This window comes from Suncus etruscus, chromosome 7 (genome assembly GCF_024139225.1).
Source record: "Suncus etruscus isolate mSunEtr1 chromosome 7, mSunEtr1.pri.cur, whole genome shotgun sequence".
NCBI classification, from domain to species: domain Eukaryota; kingdom Metazoa; phylum Chordata; class Mammalia; order Eulipotyphla; family Soricidae; genus Suncus; species Suncus etruscus.
The window spans coordinates 29,381,441-29,399,608 of record NC_064854.1 but is presented as its reverse complement, the minus strand read 5'-3'; the positions used below and the strand labels follow the sequence as shown (position 1 = coordinate 29,399,608).

Here is an 18,168-nt window from a genome sequence, read left to right as displayed (position 1 = left end):
ATGCCCAACCCCAGTTCAATCTCAGCATCCTATATGCTGCTAGGAGTAATTCCTGAGTACAGGGCCAGAAGAAACCCCTAAGCATTGTTGTGTATAATTCAGAACTTTAAAAAAGGAAAAGAAAAGTATAAACAAATTGAATGATATCATTTCTAAAATCCTTTTAATTCTGATATTCCAATTGTTTAAAAACAATCTTCCTGGAATATAATAAAATACTGCTTCTTTAAAGATTTCCCAATTGTTGGTCATTTTCTCATAATAGAGGGAAGATGGATATACTGCTAAGTAATTTTCAGAGGAGTATATCATGGGCCTTTCCACAAACTAATTAAGTCAATACCTGCAACAGCTTTCTCCAGGGTTTGTCTTATCCGTGAAAATTATAATCATCTTTCATGCTCTTTGCACTCATCTCTTAACATTCACAACACTGCCTCTCATTTCTCCGTAATTAACACACTGTAGGATTGCATGCCCCATACCCCTCGGCACCACAGCTCACATATTTTACATGCTTATGGATGGCATATGAAGACATAATAAAGCATCAGTTTGTGCTAAGTCATTCCCACTATAATGGCTAAACATTTGCCATTGTTTATTTTGGTCGTTGTTATTTCTTAAGCTCTTTTTGGCTGAACAGAATTCTAGGTATTAGTCAACTTTTCAAAACTGCATCTTTAGATGTTATCATAAAAACTTTTAAAATTTTCAACATGGAAACTGGTGAGGTAGAACAGTGGTTAAAGCACATACTTTATTAATAGCTGATACTATTCCCAGCTGCATATGGCTCCTGCACTAAGCCAGGAGTAAGTTCTGAGCAGCACTAGCTGTGACCCAAAACCACAATACCCCCAAATGTCTATGTAATATGGCATCTAAATCATTCTGAGAAATTCCATTTATAATAGGTACAAACTGTAAGACTTCAAATTGAGTCAAGAAACTGAAATGACAATGTATTTAGTATATACATTATAAGGTATTTTACCACTTTTCTTGAAAAAAATGCATTCATCTGGAAACTTAAATTTTCTAAAATAAAGTTCTGAAGTGTAAGTACAATCTATTTTTATAATCATCCACCTTTAGGAACTTGCAGTTGGAGCAATAGTACAGCAGGTAGGGCATTTACCTTGCACATGGCCAACCTGGGTTCCATCCTTGGTATCCCATATAATCCCCAAACACATCCAGGAGTAATTTCTGAGTGCAGACCCAGGAGTAAGCCTTAAGCTTCCCTGTATGTGACCCCAAAACAAAAACAAACAACAAAAACAAAAACTTTAGGAACTTAATTTCTCACTATCTAAAAGATAAGACTATATTTGTTTCATGGATACTCTAAGGTGCTCAGTAGGAAACAAAATTTCTCAAGAAAAAGTCAAACAATATTCCATAGCAACCATACCATAATATATTGCTGTTTGTCTTCAGTTCATTCATTTCAATCTGTTCCTTTTCCTCTCCTCTGTATCCTTCCTACTCCTCTGCTTCCTGTATTTTCGCTTTCTTATTTCTTTATCCATACAAATTGTCTCTCCCTCTCCCAACTCTTCAAGCACAATTTTCTTTCCACACCCCCTCTCTCTCTTTCCCTCTCTCTCTCACACACAAATACACACAATTTTCTTTTCAAGCTGTGTCATTTAATTAGAATGTTAAACTAAAAAAACATTTAATAAGGTGAGTAAACAAAACTATACTTAGCAACCGATTCTGCAAATATTTTGGTCAATTGTTTTTTAAGCCCTACTGATCTATTAATGTAAATAAATGATACATTGATCTATTCCAAACAAATAAGCAAATATAAATGTAATCTGAAAATACTCATATGAATACATACACAGAACTCTTGAAATAAAAACAGGGCCAGAGAGATGGTACTTGCCATCTCTCTAAGGAAGAAACTTGCCTTGTACATGGTCAACCTGGGTTTGTTTGAACCTTGTCACTCCATATAGTCCCCAAACTCTACCAGGAGTGATGTCTGAATGCAGAGCCAAGAATAAGTTCTGAACACTGTCAGGTGTGGCTCAAAAACAAACAAACAAAAAAAAACAGAAAATGGATAGCCACAGTCTAGCATAGATAGATAGATAGATAGATAGATAGATAGATAGATAGATAGATAGATAGATAGATAGATAGATAGATAGATAGATAGATAGATAGATAGATAGATAGATAGATAGACAGATATAGATATTGATATTTTGTCATATATATGTGTATATATAAAACACATATATATAATCCCCCTTCACAGGAAGCTTTCAATTTGAGGTCTCTTTAGGAGAAATATTTAAAAGTTTGTAGACAGTTTTCATAGTCGCACTGGGTGGGGAGCTTGTTACTAACACCTATTGGGTAGAAATCAGAGGTGCTGCTAACCTTTTCACAGTGAACAACTCAGCCTCACAACAAGAAATTATCTGACCCAAAATGTTACTAATGTCAGCACTGAGAAACCTTGCTTTCCACAGTGATGAGAGCCATTAAATAAGAAGCAAATTAAACTCTTGATCCCCTTTCAGGTAACTGATTTAGAAAGGAAAAAGAGAAACATTCACTTCCACAATTCCATTTAAACCTCAATAACCAAAGCTAGAAGCATGGTTCTACTTTGAAGTTTTCACTTATCTCCACCTTGAAATTTCTCTAATAATTTTTAAAAAGGAAGAACAACTTTGGCCTTCCTATTTTTAGTCTATAAATGGTCCTAAGCATTTTCTGTACAATATAAATGAAATTTTTATTGTCCCAAGCATCTACCCTACCACATAAGTGAAATGCTTTGCCAGATGGTCTTGGGAAGATTTTGATAGTCCTACCTCATCCATTTTGAAAATACATTTCTGAAGTTTCTATTCCCAGGTTGTGCATATTTTATATAATTATGAAGAAAATAAGATTACATGTTTAAGGATTGTCCATATTAAAAATAATATGAATACAAATGTCAATCTGATTTTATGCATCAATGAGTTTTAGATTGTATGCTTACATGTTATATTTTTCAGCATTTTCATAACCCATAAATGCCAATCAACTCTACAGCTGAGAGACAGATTTATTTTCACATTTTCTCAAATATAAGGTGGAATATTATACACTGTACCACTAAACTAATTTGTGGGGAGATAATATAGGAAGAAAGACACTGCCTTGTCTCCAGCCAACCCTGGTTAGATCTCTGGCACCACATAAGGTTCCCTGAGACCAAAAGCGGTCAATCCTGAGAACAAAGTAGGAATAGGTCCTAAACATCTCTTGAAGTGGTCCAAAAACAAAAGTAAAAAAAGAAAATGTCATGCTCTTGATCATAAAGCATTCCAATTTTAACACAAAGATGCTGGACTAGACCGCATTCCCACCAGCAGTGAGTGAGAGTTCCTTTCTACCCACATCCCTGCCAGCAATGATTGTTCTTGGTTTGTTTGTTTGTTTGTTTTTGTGATGCGTGCAGTCTCTGTGGACTGAGATGGTTCTCATTGTTGTTTTGATTTGCATCTCCCGGATGATTAGTGATGTGGAACATTTTTTCATGTGCCTTTTGGCCATTTCTATTTTTCCTTTGAGGAAGTGTCTGTTCATTTCTTCTCTCCATTTTTTGATGGGGTTAGATATTTTTATCTTGTTAAGATCTGTTAGTATCTTGTATATCTTAGATATTAGCTCCTTATCTGATTAGTAATATTGGGTGAATATTTTCTTTCATTCTGTTGTGGTCTTTGTAACCTAGTCACTAGTCCAGTCTTTATGAAAAACAATATAAAGATTCCTCAAAAAACTGGAAATTGGGGGGCTGGAGAGATAGCATGGAGGTAAGGCATTTGCCTTTCATGCAGAAGGTCATCAGTTCGAATCTGGTTTCCCATATGGTCCCCCATGCCTGCCAGGAGCAATTTCTGAGCATGGAGCCAGGAGTTTCCCCTGAGCACTGCCAGGTATGACCCAAAAACCACACACACAAAAAAAAAAAAAACAACTGGAAATTGAGCTCCCATATGATCCAGCTATACCACTCCTAGGGATATAACCTAGGAACACAAAAATACAATACAAAAATACCTCTGCACACCTATATTCATAGCAGTGCTATTTACAATAGCCAGAATCTAAAAACAACCCAGATGAACTGCTAAAAATAAACTGTGGTATATATACACAATGGAATACTATGCAACCATCAGGAAAAATGAAGTCAGGAAATTTTTCTATACATGAATGGACATAGAAACTATTATGCTGAATGAAATAAGTCAGAAGGAGAGAGATACGGAATAGTTTCACTTATCTTGAGGATTTATGAAAAATAAAAAGTATTGTAATAATTCCCAGAGATAATTGATATAAGAGCTGAAAGAACTGGACCACAAAGAATGGTGAGCATAGTTAGCGAAATAACTACACTAACAGCTATCATGACAATGGTAGTGATTGAGATAAATAGAATGTCTATCTCTGATACAGGCAGAGGGGTTGGGAAGGAGGAAAATGAGAGCATTGGTAGTGGGAAGGTTGTACTGATTAAGAGGGCAGGTTCTTTTTAATAACTGAAACCCAACTATAAACATGCTTTTAATCTTGGTGCTTAAATAAAGTTATTATTTTTTAATTAATAAAATAAAATAAACACAAAAAAGTTATCTCTTAGAATTAAGTACATTATTCTATATGAAAATACCTTTCTTCTTAGTTAAAAGTCATGTGTCAAATCTATTTGAATGTATCCACAGTAACATAAAAGGGCATAGACATGGAACAAAACATGTAAATAGTGAGAAACAGGTTATAAATAAACCAAAATCTTACATAAATCTAAGGGTTTTTTTAATCCTACATTATTGTGTTCTGGCTATTCTTTCTAAGTAGGGCAAAATTACAAAGATATTATAATCAAAAATAATGTATTCTCAACTTATTAATGTAGGTCAATTTGTACTTGGAAGGGAATGGGTAAAGGAGGATTTGGGCCACACCTGGCAATACTCAAGGGTTACTCCTAGTTTTGTGCTCAGAAGTGAATCCCTGAAAATGCTTAGGAGACCATATGTGGTGCAGGGAATTAAATTGAGGTCAACGGTTTGTAAGGTAAGTAACTTACCTCCAGGGATACCACTTTGGTCTCAGATTACCTTCTTTGACAAAAATAGCAAACAGAATCTTTGAGAAAAATTATCTTAGAGTCAGGTCCCATTTAATATCAGTTGTGTTTTCTACCTACAATAAAGGTTTTAAAACTACATGTATCTAAGTTTAACATAAAAGCAAACGTTGTAAAGAAGCAATCAAAGAAAAACATTTAGGCCAGTAGATTTCATCCTTTCCTAATCTGAAGAAGTATGGCAGAGTGCTGCCTATCCCACCTACATATTTTTGTAGGTCTGTCTTTTCCTATTGGAAGAAAATTTTGTTGGATGAGTGAGTGCCCTGCCCAAACAGAAAATACAGGCAGAAATGGTATTTTGCTAAAAGCTGAAAAGTAAATAAGACTAAAAGACCAGCAAAAATAAGCTCTATCAATGCATGCGCAATAGCAGTGCTGGGCAAAAGCTTAATTAAGGACACTATTGACTGTAAAAGCTCCCAAGCATGGCCTGAGCACCAGTGAACAGCCTATATTTGCACATAGTGACCTTAAAGCTGCCAAATTGTCAAAATAATCTCAATGTACTCTTTTAGTAATTCTGCTTAAATAACCTCCATGAACACTGATGTAGGCCTGGAGAGAGAAAACAGACAGGTCCAACATTTCTCTATGAATCGAGAGCCAAACAATATGGCTAAGAAGGGTAGTAGCTTCCCTGTGTGTCATAATAGATTATCAAACATAGTACTTGTTAGGGAAAAGTGACCTTCAAACCCTAGATAGTGAACTACAAACCTTTCTGCGACACTTGCCTTTCTTATTAGAATGTGAACTTCTGCAGCAGTGAAAGCTGTTAAACTTGTCTTGATGAGAGCTCCAGCTCCTCTCCTTTCCCTTACTTATCAGGCTTAGAAATCCCTTACTGCTCACAAATGTATATTCTAGGAGGGAATGGCAAATGCTGTGTCACTGGTTGGCCATAATAAATAGCCCCTTGAGAAATGCCAAGCCAAATACAAAAGCAAATTGCAACTGCCTTGCTTTTAAAAAGAAAAAAAGCACTTTCAAAGACCTAAACTCTGGTTGTACTGAAAGAAATTACACAGGTATGTTGAAATTACACAGGTTTAGAGATCTGTGAAACAGCTTGATGAATTTCAGGAAAGTTTTCAGTTCATGCTTATTTTTATGTTGAAATGGAGTTCTAATTTCCACTAGTACATGTATTTATAGCTCAGTGTACACTGAGAGGGCTTTCTCTAAATAGTCTGTGAATAAATGACCATGATAAAATAAAATGCTGAACAGAAATAAATTTCATCTGCATTTGGGGGAGGCCATACCCCTATGCACAGGGAGCTTTGTGGTACTGGGATGGAGGAAAATTAAATTAAAATTTTAACTATAGATTGTATCTCTTCCCTAAAAAATCATTACCTATAAATTTTTTCATTGCAGATGAGGTTTCTTGCAAATAATACTCAAGAGGTATTTAAAGTTGTGATAAACAATCATATCATAGTTCAAAATTTTTTCACTTTAAATTTTCCCTGATGCCCTATTTGTACAATAATTCATCTTCTTATAGATAATATATTACATGTAATAAAATATCAGCAACAGAAAACCTTTACTTTTTGTAAGAATTCAGAGATAAGACCACTCAATGATTTACAATATATAGTCTTTTCTCTTTGTTTTGGGGGGTATACTTGACTTGCTCAGGGAATACTCCTGGTAGGACTCAAAGGACAATATGGGGTGTCAGTGATTGAACCTAGGTTGGCTGTGGCTATATGCAAGGCAAGCACCCTGTACACTATACTGCTCTGGCCCCTATAATTATCTTTGCAGTGGTCCTCAAACTATGGCCCACGGGCCACATATTGTATTTATATCTGTTTTGTTTCTTCATTGCAAAATAAGATATAGGCAGTGTGCATAAGAATTCGTTCATAAGTTTTGTTTTTACTATAGTCAGACCCTCCAATGGTCTGAGGGACAGTGAACTGGCCCCATGTTTAAAAAGCTTGAGGACCCCTGTAAAGCAACAGCTACTATTAGATAACAGAGAATAAAGTATGCCTTCTATATAAGTTGTATGTAGAGGTCGAGAGAGTCTAAAAAGTTTCACCAAGTACATATCTACCAGCTACAGTGTCAATCAGAGACAGAAAGTAAAGATCTCTTCTACTGTGACTATAGACATAATATATAGCTTTGTGATAAGTCACTTTACCTTTCTAGCTCTGTTTATTTGTAAAACAAGGGAGACCATCTGACCTCTTCAAGATTTTTTCCAGTTCTTATGAGAAGCATCTGTGCAAATCCCCAAAGTTGCATTGGAGGGGCACAAGACAGAAGTTAAAGCACTCACAGGAGAGCACTTAGTCTACAGTGTGCATGCTGGCAGGCTGAACCAGCCTCAGTAAAGGGTTCAACACTAAATGGACTGGCGTCTGGCCTTAACTAAAGAACACCATTGAGCAACCTAAGTGAAAGCACTTAAAGAGATTAGAACAAAATGAGCAAGTGTTTCAGGAATGTATCCAAAAACTAGGGAGTATGCAAGCCCTGGAAATCTCAGGCCCTTTGTGTTCTCATACTTTATTCTGAACTGGCAAAGCACATCTAAATGATATTTAGAGGAAATCATTCTAAAAAATGACTAAGTCTGACCCTAGAATATGCATATATCTTGGGGCAGTAGCTACCTTATATATAGGAGTCTTAGGAAACCATTGAAAGAAATACTAGTAAAAGGGTTAAAATGATTGACATGCTGAGTCTGCTGCTTAAGTGATAGAGAATCATCTGGGGGGGGGGGAGTCTAGGCTTTGTGCTTCAAGTTTCTTTTCTGTAAAATAGGGAAATTATTTTAATAAAATCTAACTCACCCAGTGGATGAAGCAAGATAATGCACACAAAGCAGCACAAAGTCCCATATAAAATAAATGTCGGATTGCTTGATCAATAAATGGATCAATGGACCCTGGAACTTGGGACACCCTCCATATCTCAGACCACAAACAATTTACTGGCAATGACTGACTTCTGAGCAAACTATATGACAAAGCTTGGCTCAGCCCCCTTCTAATGAGATTCTGCAGAAATAAGGATGAAATGAAATTATCCGGCAGTAGAAAAGTTATTCTTATAACCAGATTTTTTAAAACGAGAGAAAGGAAAAAAGACAGAGGTACTTAATATGACCAGGCAGAATCAGAGAAGGGGGGTTGTGTTTTCATTTCTGCTTTCTAAAGCACTGCCAACAATAAAAGCTACAGGATGTTGTAACGGGATGGCTCTCGAGAGACCCTCTTGTTCAATCGTCCACTTGAGAGATAAATAACTAAGGCCCAGAGAGGTTAAGCAACTTACTCTACGTATTCAGCAATAATATGGCCATGACAGACAAACAAGCTTTTGTGCCTGTGGCTGTTAGGTCTACCCAGACCTCAGCCCTGGTCTCTTTCAAACTTGTCCTTTTGTAATAGTATAGAACATCAAGACACACATATTTCCCAGAAGCCCAGGTCCCCAAAAACAGAGCAGCAAAGTCAACCTCCAAGACTGTTTGAAAGCTTTCCTTCATGGGAATTAGAGAAAGCATCCAAACAAATGTCCCTCTCCCAAACAGTTAGTTCTCTTTGGGGTGTCTCCTCTCCTGCTTTCCTTCCTCTCTTCCTCTCCCCAGGGTTACTCCTAGAAATTCTTCGCCTAAAAGATCCAGCACTTCCCAGGGTGGAAGCTTCCACTGTAAATTCGTTAAATTTCATCTTTCCACAAACATTATACCTTTGAGTTAAGAAATTCAGAGTTATGGGGCCCGGAGAGATAGCACAGCGGCGTTTGCCTTGCAAGCAGCCGATCCAGGACCAAAGGTGGTTGGTTCGAATCCCGGTGTCCCATATGGTCCCCGTGCCTGTCAGGAGCTATTTCTGAGCAGACAGCCAGGAGTAACCCCTGAGGACTGCCGGGTGTGGCCCAAAAACAAAAAAAAAAGAAAACAGAAATTCAGAGTTATGAACTTTCCTCCAAGCTCCCCAGTGAATAATCAAAGAATAGCAGAAATGAACCGGAATCATTTGCATAACGGTACGTCAGTGATGCTCTAGAAGGCCCTTACTTATACCACGGAACAGAAAAAGGGGGACCCAGAGGAAAGAGATGGGTTAGGAGAAACAGTGCAGACGGGAAAGTTTGAATCCTGGAGACACTTCTAGATTGACTCTGCCTGGGAAAGAAGGTGGGAGGAAGGAGAGGACTAGCTAGGGCGCAGCCCTGTTTGAAATACAACCGCTGGTAACTCATAATCCACAGGCAGATTGGGGTGCGAGGTGCAGCAAACTGTACTCCAGAAAGCTTGCTGAGTTTACACCCCCCCCAAAAAAAAAGCGGCAGAGACAACTAACTGATCTCCCTCTTCCTCTCGGCCCTCTCTTTCTCAGGCGTTCTCACAGCTCTGCCTCTAGGGGTGGGGGAAAACAGTGTTCCCCAGGTTTCCTGGCACCACCCCTAAAGGAGTTAGTCCTCCAGGGCTTGGAGAGAAGCGCACAGGGCAACAGAGGTTGGACCCAGCTCTGGGTCCCTCGCTCCCTCTCTCCCTCCCAGCGGGGAAACTGATGGGAGAGTGTCTGAAGCTGTCAAATGTGGGGAGCCGCGGGCTTCTTAGGGGAGTCCCCCAGCCTGGATCTGCTGGGAGGGTGGGAGGCCGAGAGTGCCCTCCCCGCGCGCGCACCCTTCATCCATCCATCCATCGGAACCGGAAGGGAAACTCGGGGTGGCCCTTCCCCTCCCTCCCTACCTGAATTCCGGTGCCAGGTTGGGCTGCAAGCCGTAGAAGGCGGCGGAGACAGTGACCAGCCATCCGGGCTTGTAGCTCCCGTTCTCGCACTCCAGATACGGCGGGGACCATTTGACGTGGATCTTGTCCCCTCCAGCTCCATCCTTGCGCCTCCAGCTCTGACCCAATCCCCGGGACCCCGGGTTGGAACCGCGGCGGTGCAAGTGGCTCCTCCACTTGCGCCGGAGCCCGTGGAACCACTCGGTGTCCTGCGAGGCGTTGGCCAGCTGGTGCGCGGAGGCGGACAGGTCCTGGAGCAGGATGCGACTGTCGTGGCGCGTGGCCTGGAGGAAGACCCGCGGCGTGGGCACGGGCACTGAGTCCGGACTGAAGGTGATGGCTGCCCGGGAAATACTGGGCTCGCCTTCCACGAGACTCCGCACCAGCGCTTGGTACCACTCCAGGTCGTCTTGCAAGTTCTGCTCGCGCGACTTATTGCTCTGCAGCATCATGTTGAGGAAGTTGGTGGCGTGTGTCAGCGAGTCCAGCGCCCCTTGCAAAGAGGAATGGGAGCCGACCGAAACGGGCGACTTCCCCGGCAGGCCCGCTAACTCGTAGCGGCCGGAGCAGTTGGCTCGTTGGAGCTGCCGAGGGTCCCCGGTGGAGAGGTAAGAGGCCACGTCCGTGGGCAACTCGTCGGCCAGTTTCTGCGCCAAGATGGTCCCGTCGGTGGAGCGGCTCCAGGGTGCAGAGGGGTCCGAGGCAGAGTCTCCCCCAGGCAGCGGCATCTGCGGCTGCTTCCCCTTGGGGGTCTTCTCTCGAGGGGGCTCGTGCCGTCCCGAAGGGTCGCGGCCGATGCTAGCAAGTCCCAATCCCACCGGGACGAACAGGAGGCAGAAGAAGAGTAACGGATGAGCCATGGCTCGCATTGGCCTCGCAGCGCCGCGCAGGAGAGGAGAGGACCGGGAGGAGTCACTTTTTTTTTAAAAGCGGGGTCTTGGGAAGACTTTGATCGCCCACCCTGGCACCAGATTGGCACCCCGAAAAAAAAAAGAAAAAAGAAAAAAGAAAAGTCCTAAAGAGCAAGAAAGAAGACGATCTTGCAATCGACCCAACTGGCCAAGCTCCCACCGCAGGGAGGGATCCGATCACCTGTAGCGACACCCGCGGCGGCACCCGCTTCTCCAGATGGGGATTACGCACCTCGAAACCCGGAGCCGAACGGGTTACATGTCCTCTGTGTGTGTCTGTGTGTGTGTGTGTGTGTGTGTGTGTGTGTGTGTGTGTGTGTGTGTGTGTGTCTCTTTCTCTCTCCCTGCGCCGGCTGCTCGCTCACGGGCTCCAACCCAGCCGCGTCCCAGCCGCTGGCATCGAGGTGTGTGTGTGCCCGAGCTGCTGCCGCTGCCGCTGCCGCCGCGGCCGCCGAAGACGCTGCTCCATCATCTCGCCCCTGGCAGGTCGTTCCCGCCTCCAAGCCCCGGGCTCCTCCTCCTTCGCCTTGGCCCCGCACCCGGGGAGCGGGAGCGCGCGCACACGCGTGCACGCGTGGATTTGCACCGCGCACGGGGGCTGGAGCGCGTCCCCTAGCACCTCCAGCTTGTCTTCCCCAAATCTCAGATGTCTCTCCTTCTTAAGGGGGAATTGGAGTCCGGCCCACTTGGCCACGAATCACACACACACTCACTCAAGCTTTGGGGGGACCCGCAGATGGGTTGAAAGAGGCAAGACTGGTTGCCACCGAACCTCCCCCCCCCCCCCCGCTCCCCAAACTGGGCGCTGGCTTTGGGGCGTCTCGGGCCCTGTTTGGTTGGGGGCCCCTGTCAATCATCCGCCAGGGCTAGGGCGGGGAGCTGTCCAGTGCTGAACCCGGAGCGCCAAGGCGCTGGGGCTTGTGCAACCCACTCGCGTTCCCTGATGACGCGGAAGCCGGGGGCTGAACTGGGGGGAGGCGCAGTGAGGTCAGAGGACTGGAGCTTTGTGTCTTGGGGAGCCCAGAGGGAAACTTGAGGAGGAATAGGCGGAGGAGGAGGAGGAGGGGGAGGAGGAGGAGGAGGAGAAGGGGGAGGAGGAGGAGGAGGATGTTGGCGTCTTGCACGCTTAAGTAGAAATCAGCCTTTTCTTTGGTTCCCCGGGAGAGGGAGAAAGGAGTTCTCCTTGGTGACTTAAATCCCAAGGAGGAGGCGTGGGATGGGGACGTGTCCTCCCCGGCATCTGCTCGTTTTAGGCAAATGCTCAAATCTTCCTTATTGTCGGGAAAAGAACGGCTTAACTAGCTGCTTTCGGAGGTCTTGCCTAGGAGGGAGTAATGGAGACATCTACTGGCTGAGTTGGAAGAGGAGGAGGGGAGGAGAACATATTATAAGGAGCCTGAAAGGGGGACCAGGAAGCCTGTGAAAGTGAATGGAGAGATGGGAAGGAATCACTTAGGCCAGAGCAGGACTCGACTGCAAGAAAATGGGGGTGAGAGTTGTCGGGATATACCAACTGAAGAATGAACCGAAGAAGTGTGCCAAGGCCACCCCTAAATCACTGGGAAACCCCTCCACACTCTTTTTACTTGAGTCTTTCTAAGATCTGGAATGTCTCAGCATTCTGAAAACACTAATTAGTGCTAGATGAGATGTCGAGTTTTACAACACTGCATTTTCAAATTCCCCAGGAAAGATCAAATAGATAGAAAATCCTCAATTCCACTTAATTCTCAACTAAACTGTCCACTCGTGGTATTCTAACTAACACTGCTTAAATTTACTTTGCCATTCATGGTGACTGTATTATACATTTTTAAATAAATTATCCATAGTGCATACTTTAATTCCATTCTTCGTCATTAAAAACTACAAAAGCCTCTGATATGTAAGTTTCTAAGAATCAAAAGTTTTTGTGCATTGGTCGTTGGCAGTGCCTTGAATACTTTGAAGACACATCAGATCATGGTGGTTAAATTTTTTTATTTTATTGGGAGGCATACCTGGCAGGTACTAAGGGCAGCAGTACTAGGGGGGGGGGAGTGGGAAGGTGCTGTAAGACTAGGGATTGGAACTCAGGGCCTAGCACATACAAGACATGTGTTTAAGCCTTTTGAACACTATCTCACCTCCTCCAAGTGAGGGTTTTTTTTTTAATTTTACAACAAAAATTGATATGAGATTTGCATTTACTGACAAGTAGATTTTAGTTCATAGCTAACTGGTCAAATTTTACTCCTGCAATGTGATGCACCTATAGTAAATAATGTAATCCCAGTTGAATACTCTGCAACAGCAATGTGCTATAGTAACAAGTTATTTTCTGTTTGTTTAATTTTAATTAGTGTATGCAATATGGATTACCACACTATAGAATCATTTGACCATCGGAAAGACTGGCAAACTTTATTATTCTTTGCTATTTCTTTTAATGTGTGTAAGCTACTAAGTTTTTTCTAATGCCTTCTATAAGTAGTTCATTGATTCCATGAAATTGGAAGACCTGAATGAAGCTAGCCTTAAGATTGTTAAAGCAAACTAAGTGACAAGACATGTGGTTTCTTTCAGGGAGAAAATTTTCTTCTCTTCATGAACAACTTAGACAAAAGGAGCAGACTAAGAAACTCTACTTAGTGTATCCCTTCAGTATATCATCTTCAGGGAAGGCTAGATAGTATAGTGAGCAGGGCACTTGCCTTGCATGAAGTCAATCCAGATTCAATCCCTGGCACCATATAAGCTTCCCTGAGCACCACCAGAAGTGATCCCTAACCACAGAGCCAGGAGCAAGTCCTGAGTACTGCTTGGTGCCCCCCCAAATTATCTTAGATAGAGTACCATTGTGTTCTATTCTTAGCAGTAAACTATAAGATAATACCAATAAGTTAAAGTTTGTAGGCAATGTGAAGAGCACAACAGTTAAGGCAGAAGGGAAATTATCATTTAATTTAACAAGCCTTGCATGAAGAGAAACTTCTATAACCACTACCACTTAATGAACATAATTTGAGGAGTAGCAAAATATCCTGTGGCACCCCAAAATTGATAAGTATGTTATACAAACATTTATCTTAAGAGGAGCTTGCCCATCATAGAATAATGCAAAAAGATATGTGTGCTCTGTGAAAGGATCTTTGACACTCTTATCACAGCCTGAAAAAGTCAGTCTAATTGCTTGAGGACAGTCAAACTTGCACTATGGAAATGCATTGGAATTATGAATTATTACTTGTCGATGTATGACCGATATATCACTATCATAAAAGAGAAGATGAGATTGTAACATATCTTTAAGTTAGAGAAATTAAAGGTCACAGACTGCTGAGATCATATTTTATCTGAGCAGTACAAGCAGGATTATTTGAATTTTTAAGTGCTTCTTTAAATGCTTTAAATCAGCAAGGATCAGGACCATGCCGCTAGTGCAGAGATGCAGGAGTGGCAGTGAGGGTCCCCAGCTCTACACTGGGCTCTGCCACTGTTAAGGAAAATTCAGGTTCTTGAGAGAAAAATGAAAAATAATTGACAAATGCTCCTGTTTCTCCCAACACTGAATGTAGCTTTTGAAAGAAAAGGGAAAGAAGGCAACACTAACTAAGCAAAATTAGGGGAGGAGAGAGCAGCTGGAGCCTGCCTACGATGGGGCCAGGACATTGGCTTTTTTATTAATATCTTTATTTAAACACCTTGGTTACAAATATGATTGTAGTTGGGTTTCAGTCATGTAAAGAACAGCCCTCTTTCTCAGTGCAACATTTCCATCACCAATGAACCAAAACTCCCTCTTCCCATTTTGCAAGATATCTTCGCCGTTATCTTGGCTGGGTATTTGTGAATCCAAGAACAGTTCCCAGAATGAGAAATTACTTCCCATCCCCTTGTCCCCTTTCGGGGGAAGACCTTGGTAATATTTATCCGCAGCAAGTAATAATCTACACAGACAAGAACGATAGGGTTTAAAAGATCGGGCAAGGAGAGCCAGAGAATCCTCCTGCAGCCAGCAGCTTTTCACAGAAGGACCCCTCACTCCTGTCCCTCAAGCTATTTATTGCCAACTCCACAGTGCCCCACCTGGAAGGGTTAGGTGGGGCAAAAGTCACAGAACAATCCTAAGGAAACACTTTTATATAAAATTCCAAGAATCATCTTATGGAAACTTTTTCATATGCTACACCATTTCATTCTGCAATGAAGGGTCATGTTATTTGCATCAAAGAATGACTTGTAAATGGTCTTTCTCTGCAACACTAAACCCCTTTACCCAGAATTGGCATCTACCTCTCTTCTGTCCTTTCAGGTCCAACTCAGAATCAGTGTGATTCTCCTTAGGGTGGTGCAGGATTGGGAGAGACCCTGCCTAAAAGTTAGGGTTCTGGTACAGGCAGCTTTGACATGGGTTACTAATATTTTATTGTGGATAAATGAGTCTGACTTATTTTATCATTTTCCTAGTAGATGGGGGAAACTGGGATTCATTCTGTCAGCAGAATTCTGTGAAGTTCCTATTTTTGCTAAAGCTAGGAAAATGCCCTTTCTATGAGTCAATGCTTGCTACCTTTTAAAACAGGGAAAAGCTTTTCTGTCCAGAGACCCATTTTTTGTCCCAGTCACCACAACCCAGTCACATTGTTATTGACAATTCTGTTGGTCTCAAAGCACTTTTGTTTCATCTGTAATTTAAGAGTGATGTATTAGATCCCACCACAACTTGATCAATGACAGCTGACTGATAGATAATGTTCAAGTTATACTCTCCAAGAAATCCTTGTTGAACATTTCTAGGTTTACAAGGAAAATGTTATTGCTCTGTGAAATAATGTTTTATCTTCCTAAACGATGTGGCATAAACTTGAGTCAAAATCCAGATGAAGCAAATAAAACCATAAAGAGGAAGCATATTCTGTCAATACAATAAGAGAAAAATTATACATCACTTATTCTTTGACTTAGACCTGGGGTGAAGGATTTTCCAGCCAGGCTCGGGAACCATGCAATTCTGGGGCTTGAACCTAATGTTCTAACAGGGGGAAAAAGGTGCTCAGCCTTTGAACTATCTACCCAAGTCCCTCACTTGGATTCTTTATTTTTCTAAACATTTCTAAGCCTGTGTCTTCTGTGCTCATGAGGTCTTAGTACTTTTATCCAAAAGCAGTGACTTAAAAACCTCTAAAAGACAAAAATATCAGTAGAGAATTCTGAGCAATTGGTCTGGGTTCAAGTGGAATTAGAAACCTCCATTTTATTACATACCATAGATTATTTTTATACAAGTGATCCATGGAGCACAGACTGAGCAATATCATCTTGAGCAAAGAAAATAACTATGGCATTAAGTAAGAAGAGCTTCTGAAAAAAAAAAAAAAAACACAAAACCTTGGTAACAATTGTGAAATGCTGCTGTGGAAAGGAAAAAGTCATCTAATCAACTTCATCATCATCTAAACATTGATAAGGCACTTCGAAGTGAGTAGACTCAGGATTTAGAACCTTAGCTCCCTTGGTCATTGCTACACTGTGAGTGTGATACGGTTACCATTTTACATATGAGAGACAAAAACAAAATGAATTGCCTTAAGTAATTTCAGCCATCTGGCTCCAGATGTCATACTATTAATCATTGTATGAGCAGCTCTCTAAAGTTGATGCCCATTAGATTCACTTGGAGAGCTCTGTCAAAGCACAAAATAATGCCAGTAACCCCTAAACTGCTGATTCAGTAGGTCTGGAAAGAAACCCCGAGAATTTGTATTTCTGTTAAATTCTCTAGTGAGGTTGATACTAAACATATAAAAACCCCACTTTAAGAATCATTCTTCTGTACTGTGCTTTTCACCATTCTAATCTATCACCTCTACCTAGTTATACTTTCCCCAGGTACTTTACATGGAAAAAGGAGAAAGTCAGCATTAAATAGTGAAAAGATGCCTGAAATCTGCTAGGGGGAAAAAATCTGTTTTTCTACACTTAACTTAGCTGCCAAGATGTTTAAATCATTGCACTGAGCAGTTTATTTGCATGTGCCTCCAACATACCCTTAAAATTATGTCTCTCAAGCTCAGAGATGTAGTATAGGGGTAAAGATATTTTCCTTGCCTAAAGTTCCTAGTTCACTGACACTGCTTGGATACCTGAGCCCCATTAAAGTGTATATTAAGAGCTGGTATTAATCCTCAAGCCTCCCCCCAAGAACTACCATTCTGATCCTGAAGTAAAAAAAAAAATTTAGGTAAGGAAACCTTTAGTATGTCTAGGCAGCTTTCCCTTACATGAATTTTTATACATGACTGATAAGACATGCAATTGTGTGGGAACGGAAAAACAAGGCTATTACCAGAACAATGCCAAAATTAATGAGAGGTCAATCACATTCAATACAAAAACTGACTGCTTTCTTATGAGAAAATAGGAACTTGGTGGGGGAGATAGTTCAAAGAATTGAGGAGAGGGCAGGAGTGATAGCAGAGTGAATAGGTGCTTGCCTTGCACATGGTCAGTCCAGGCACAACATATGGTCCTCCAAGGCCTGCCAGGACTGGTCCCACAGTGCAAAATTAGGAATAACCACTGAACAGTGCTGCTTCTAGTTTTAAAATTACAACAAAACAAAATGAATAATTGACAAAATAAAAAATACTTGGAACAAAAAAAAAAAAAACTTGGAGTGCAAATGAGAACCTGGAAAGAAAAAGAAAGAAAAAAAGCAAGAAAGAAAGTGAGGAAGAAAGAAAGAAAGAAAGAAAAAGAAAGAAAGAAAGAAAGAAGAAAGAAAGAAAGAAAGAAAGAAAAAAGAAAGAAGAAAGAAAGAAAGAAAGAGAAGAAAGAGAAAAGAAAGAAAGAAAGAAAGGAAGGAAGGAAGAGGAAGGAAGGGAAGGAAGGAAGGAAGGAAGGAAGGAAGGAAGGAAGGAAAGAAGGGAGGATGGAAGGGAGGAAGGATGAAGAAAGGAAGAAGAAAGGAAGAAAGAAAGAAGAAAGAAAGAAAGGAAGAAAGGAAGAAAGAAAGAAGAAAGAAAGAAAAGAAAGAAAAGAAGAAAGAAAGAAAAAGAAAGAAAGAAAAGAAAAGAAAAGAAGAAAAGAAAGAAAGAAAGGAAAGAAAGAAAGAAAGAAAGAAAGGAAGGAAGAGAAAGAAAGAAAAGAAAGAAAGAAAAGAAGAAAGAAAGAAAGAAAGAAAGAAAGAAAGAAAGAAAGAAAGAAAGAAAGAAAGAAAGAAAGAAAGAAAGAAAGAAAGAAAAGAAGAAAGAAGAAAGAAAGAAGAAAGAAAGAAAGAAAGGAAGGAAGGAAGAAGAGGAAGGAAGGAAGGAAGGAAGGAAGGA

At 41.1% G+C, this 18,168-nt stretch overlaps 1 protein-coding gene across 2 annotated transcripts in view; it reads right to left on the bottom strand.

Annotated features, from left to right (window-relative positions):
* Nucleotides 1-11,323, bottom strand: part of GPR158 (G protein-coupled receptor 158) — a 351,447-nt gene extending 340,124 nt beyond the window's left edge. For both annotated transcript variants that reach the window (XM_049777750.1, XM_049777751.1), the window contains exon 1: nt 9,912-11,323. In XM_049777750.1, the coding sequence (XP_049633707.1) occupies nt 9,912-10,819 (908 nt within the window). In that variant the 5' untranslated portion in view covers nt 10,820-11,323. The remainder of the gene's footprint in view (nt 1-9,911) is intronic.
* Between the last annotated feature and the right edge of the window lie 6,845 nt (nt 11,324-18,168).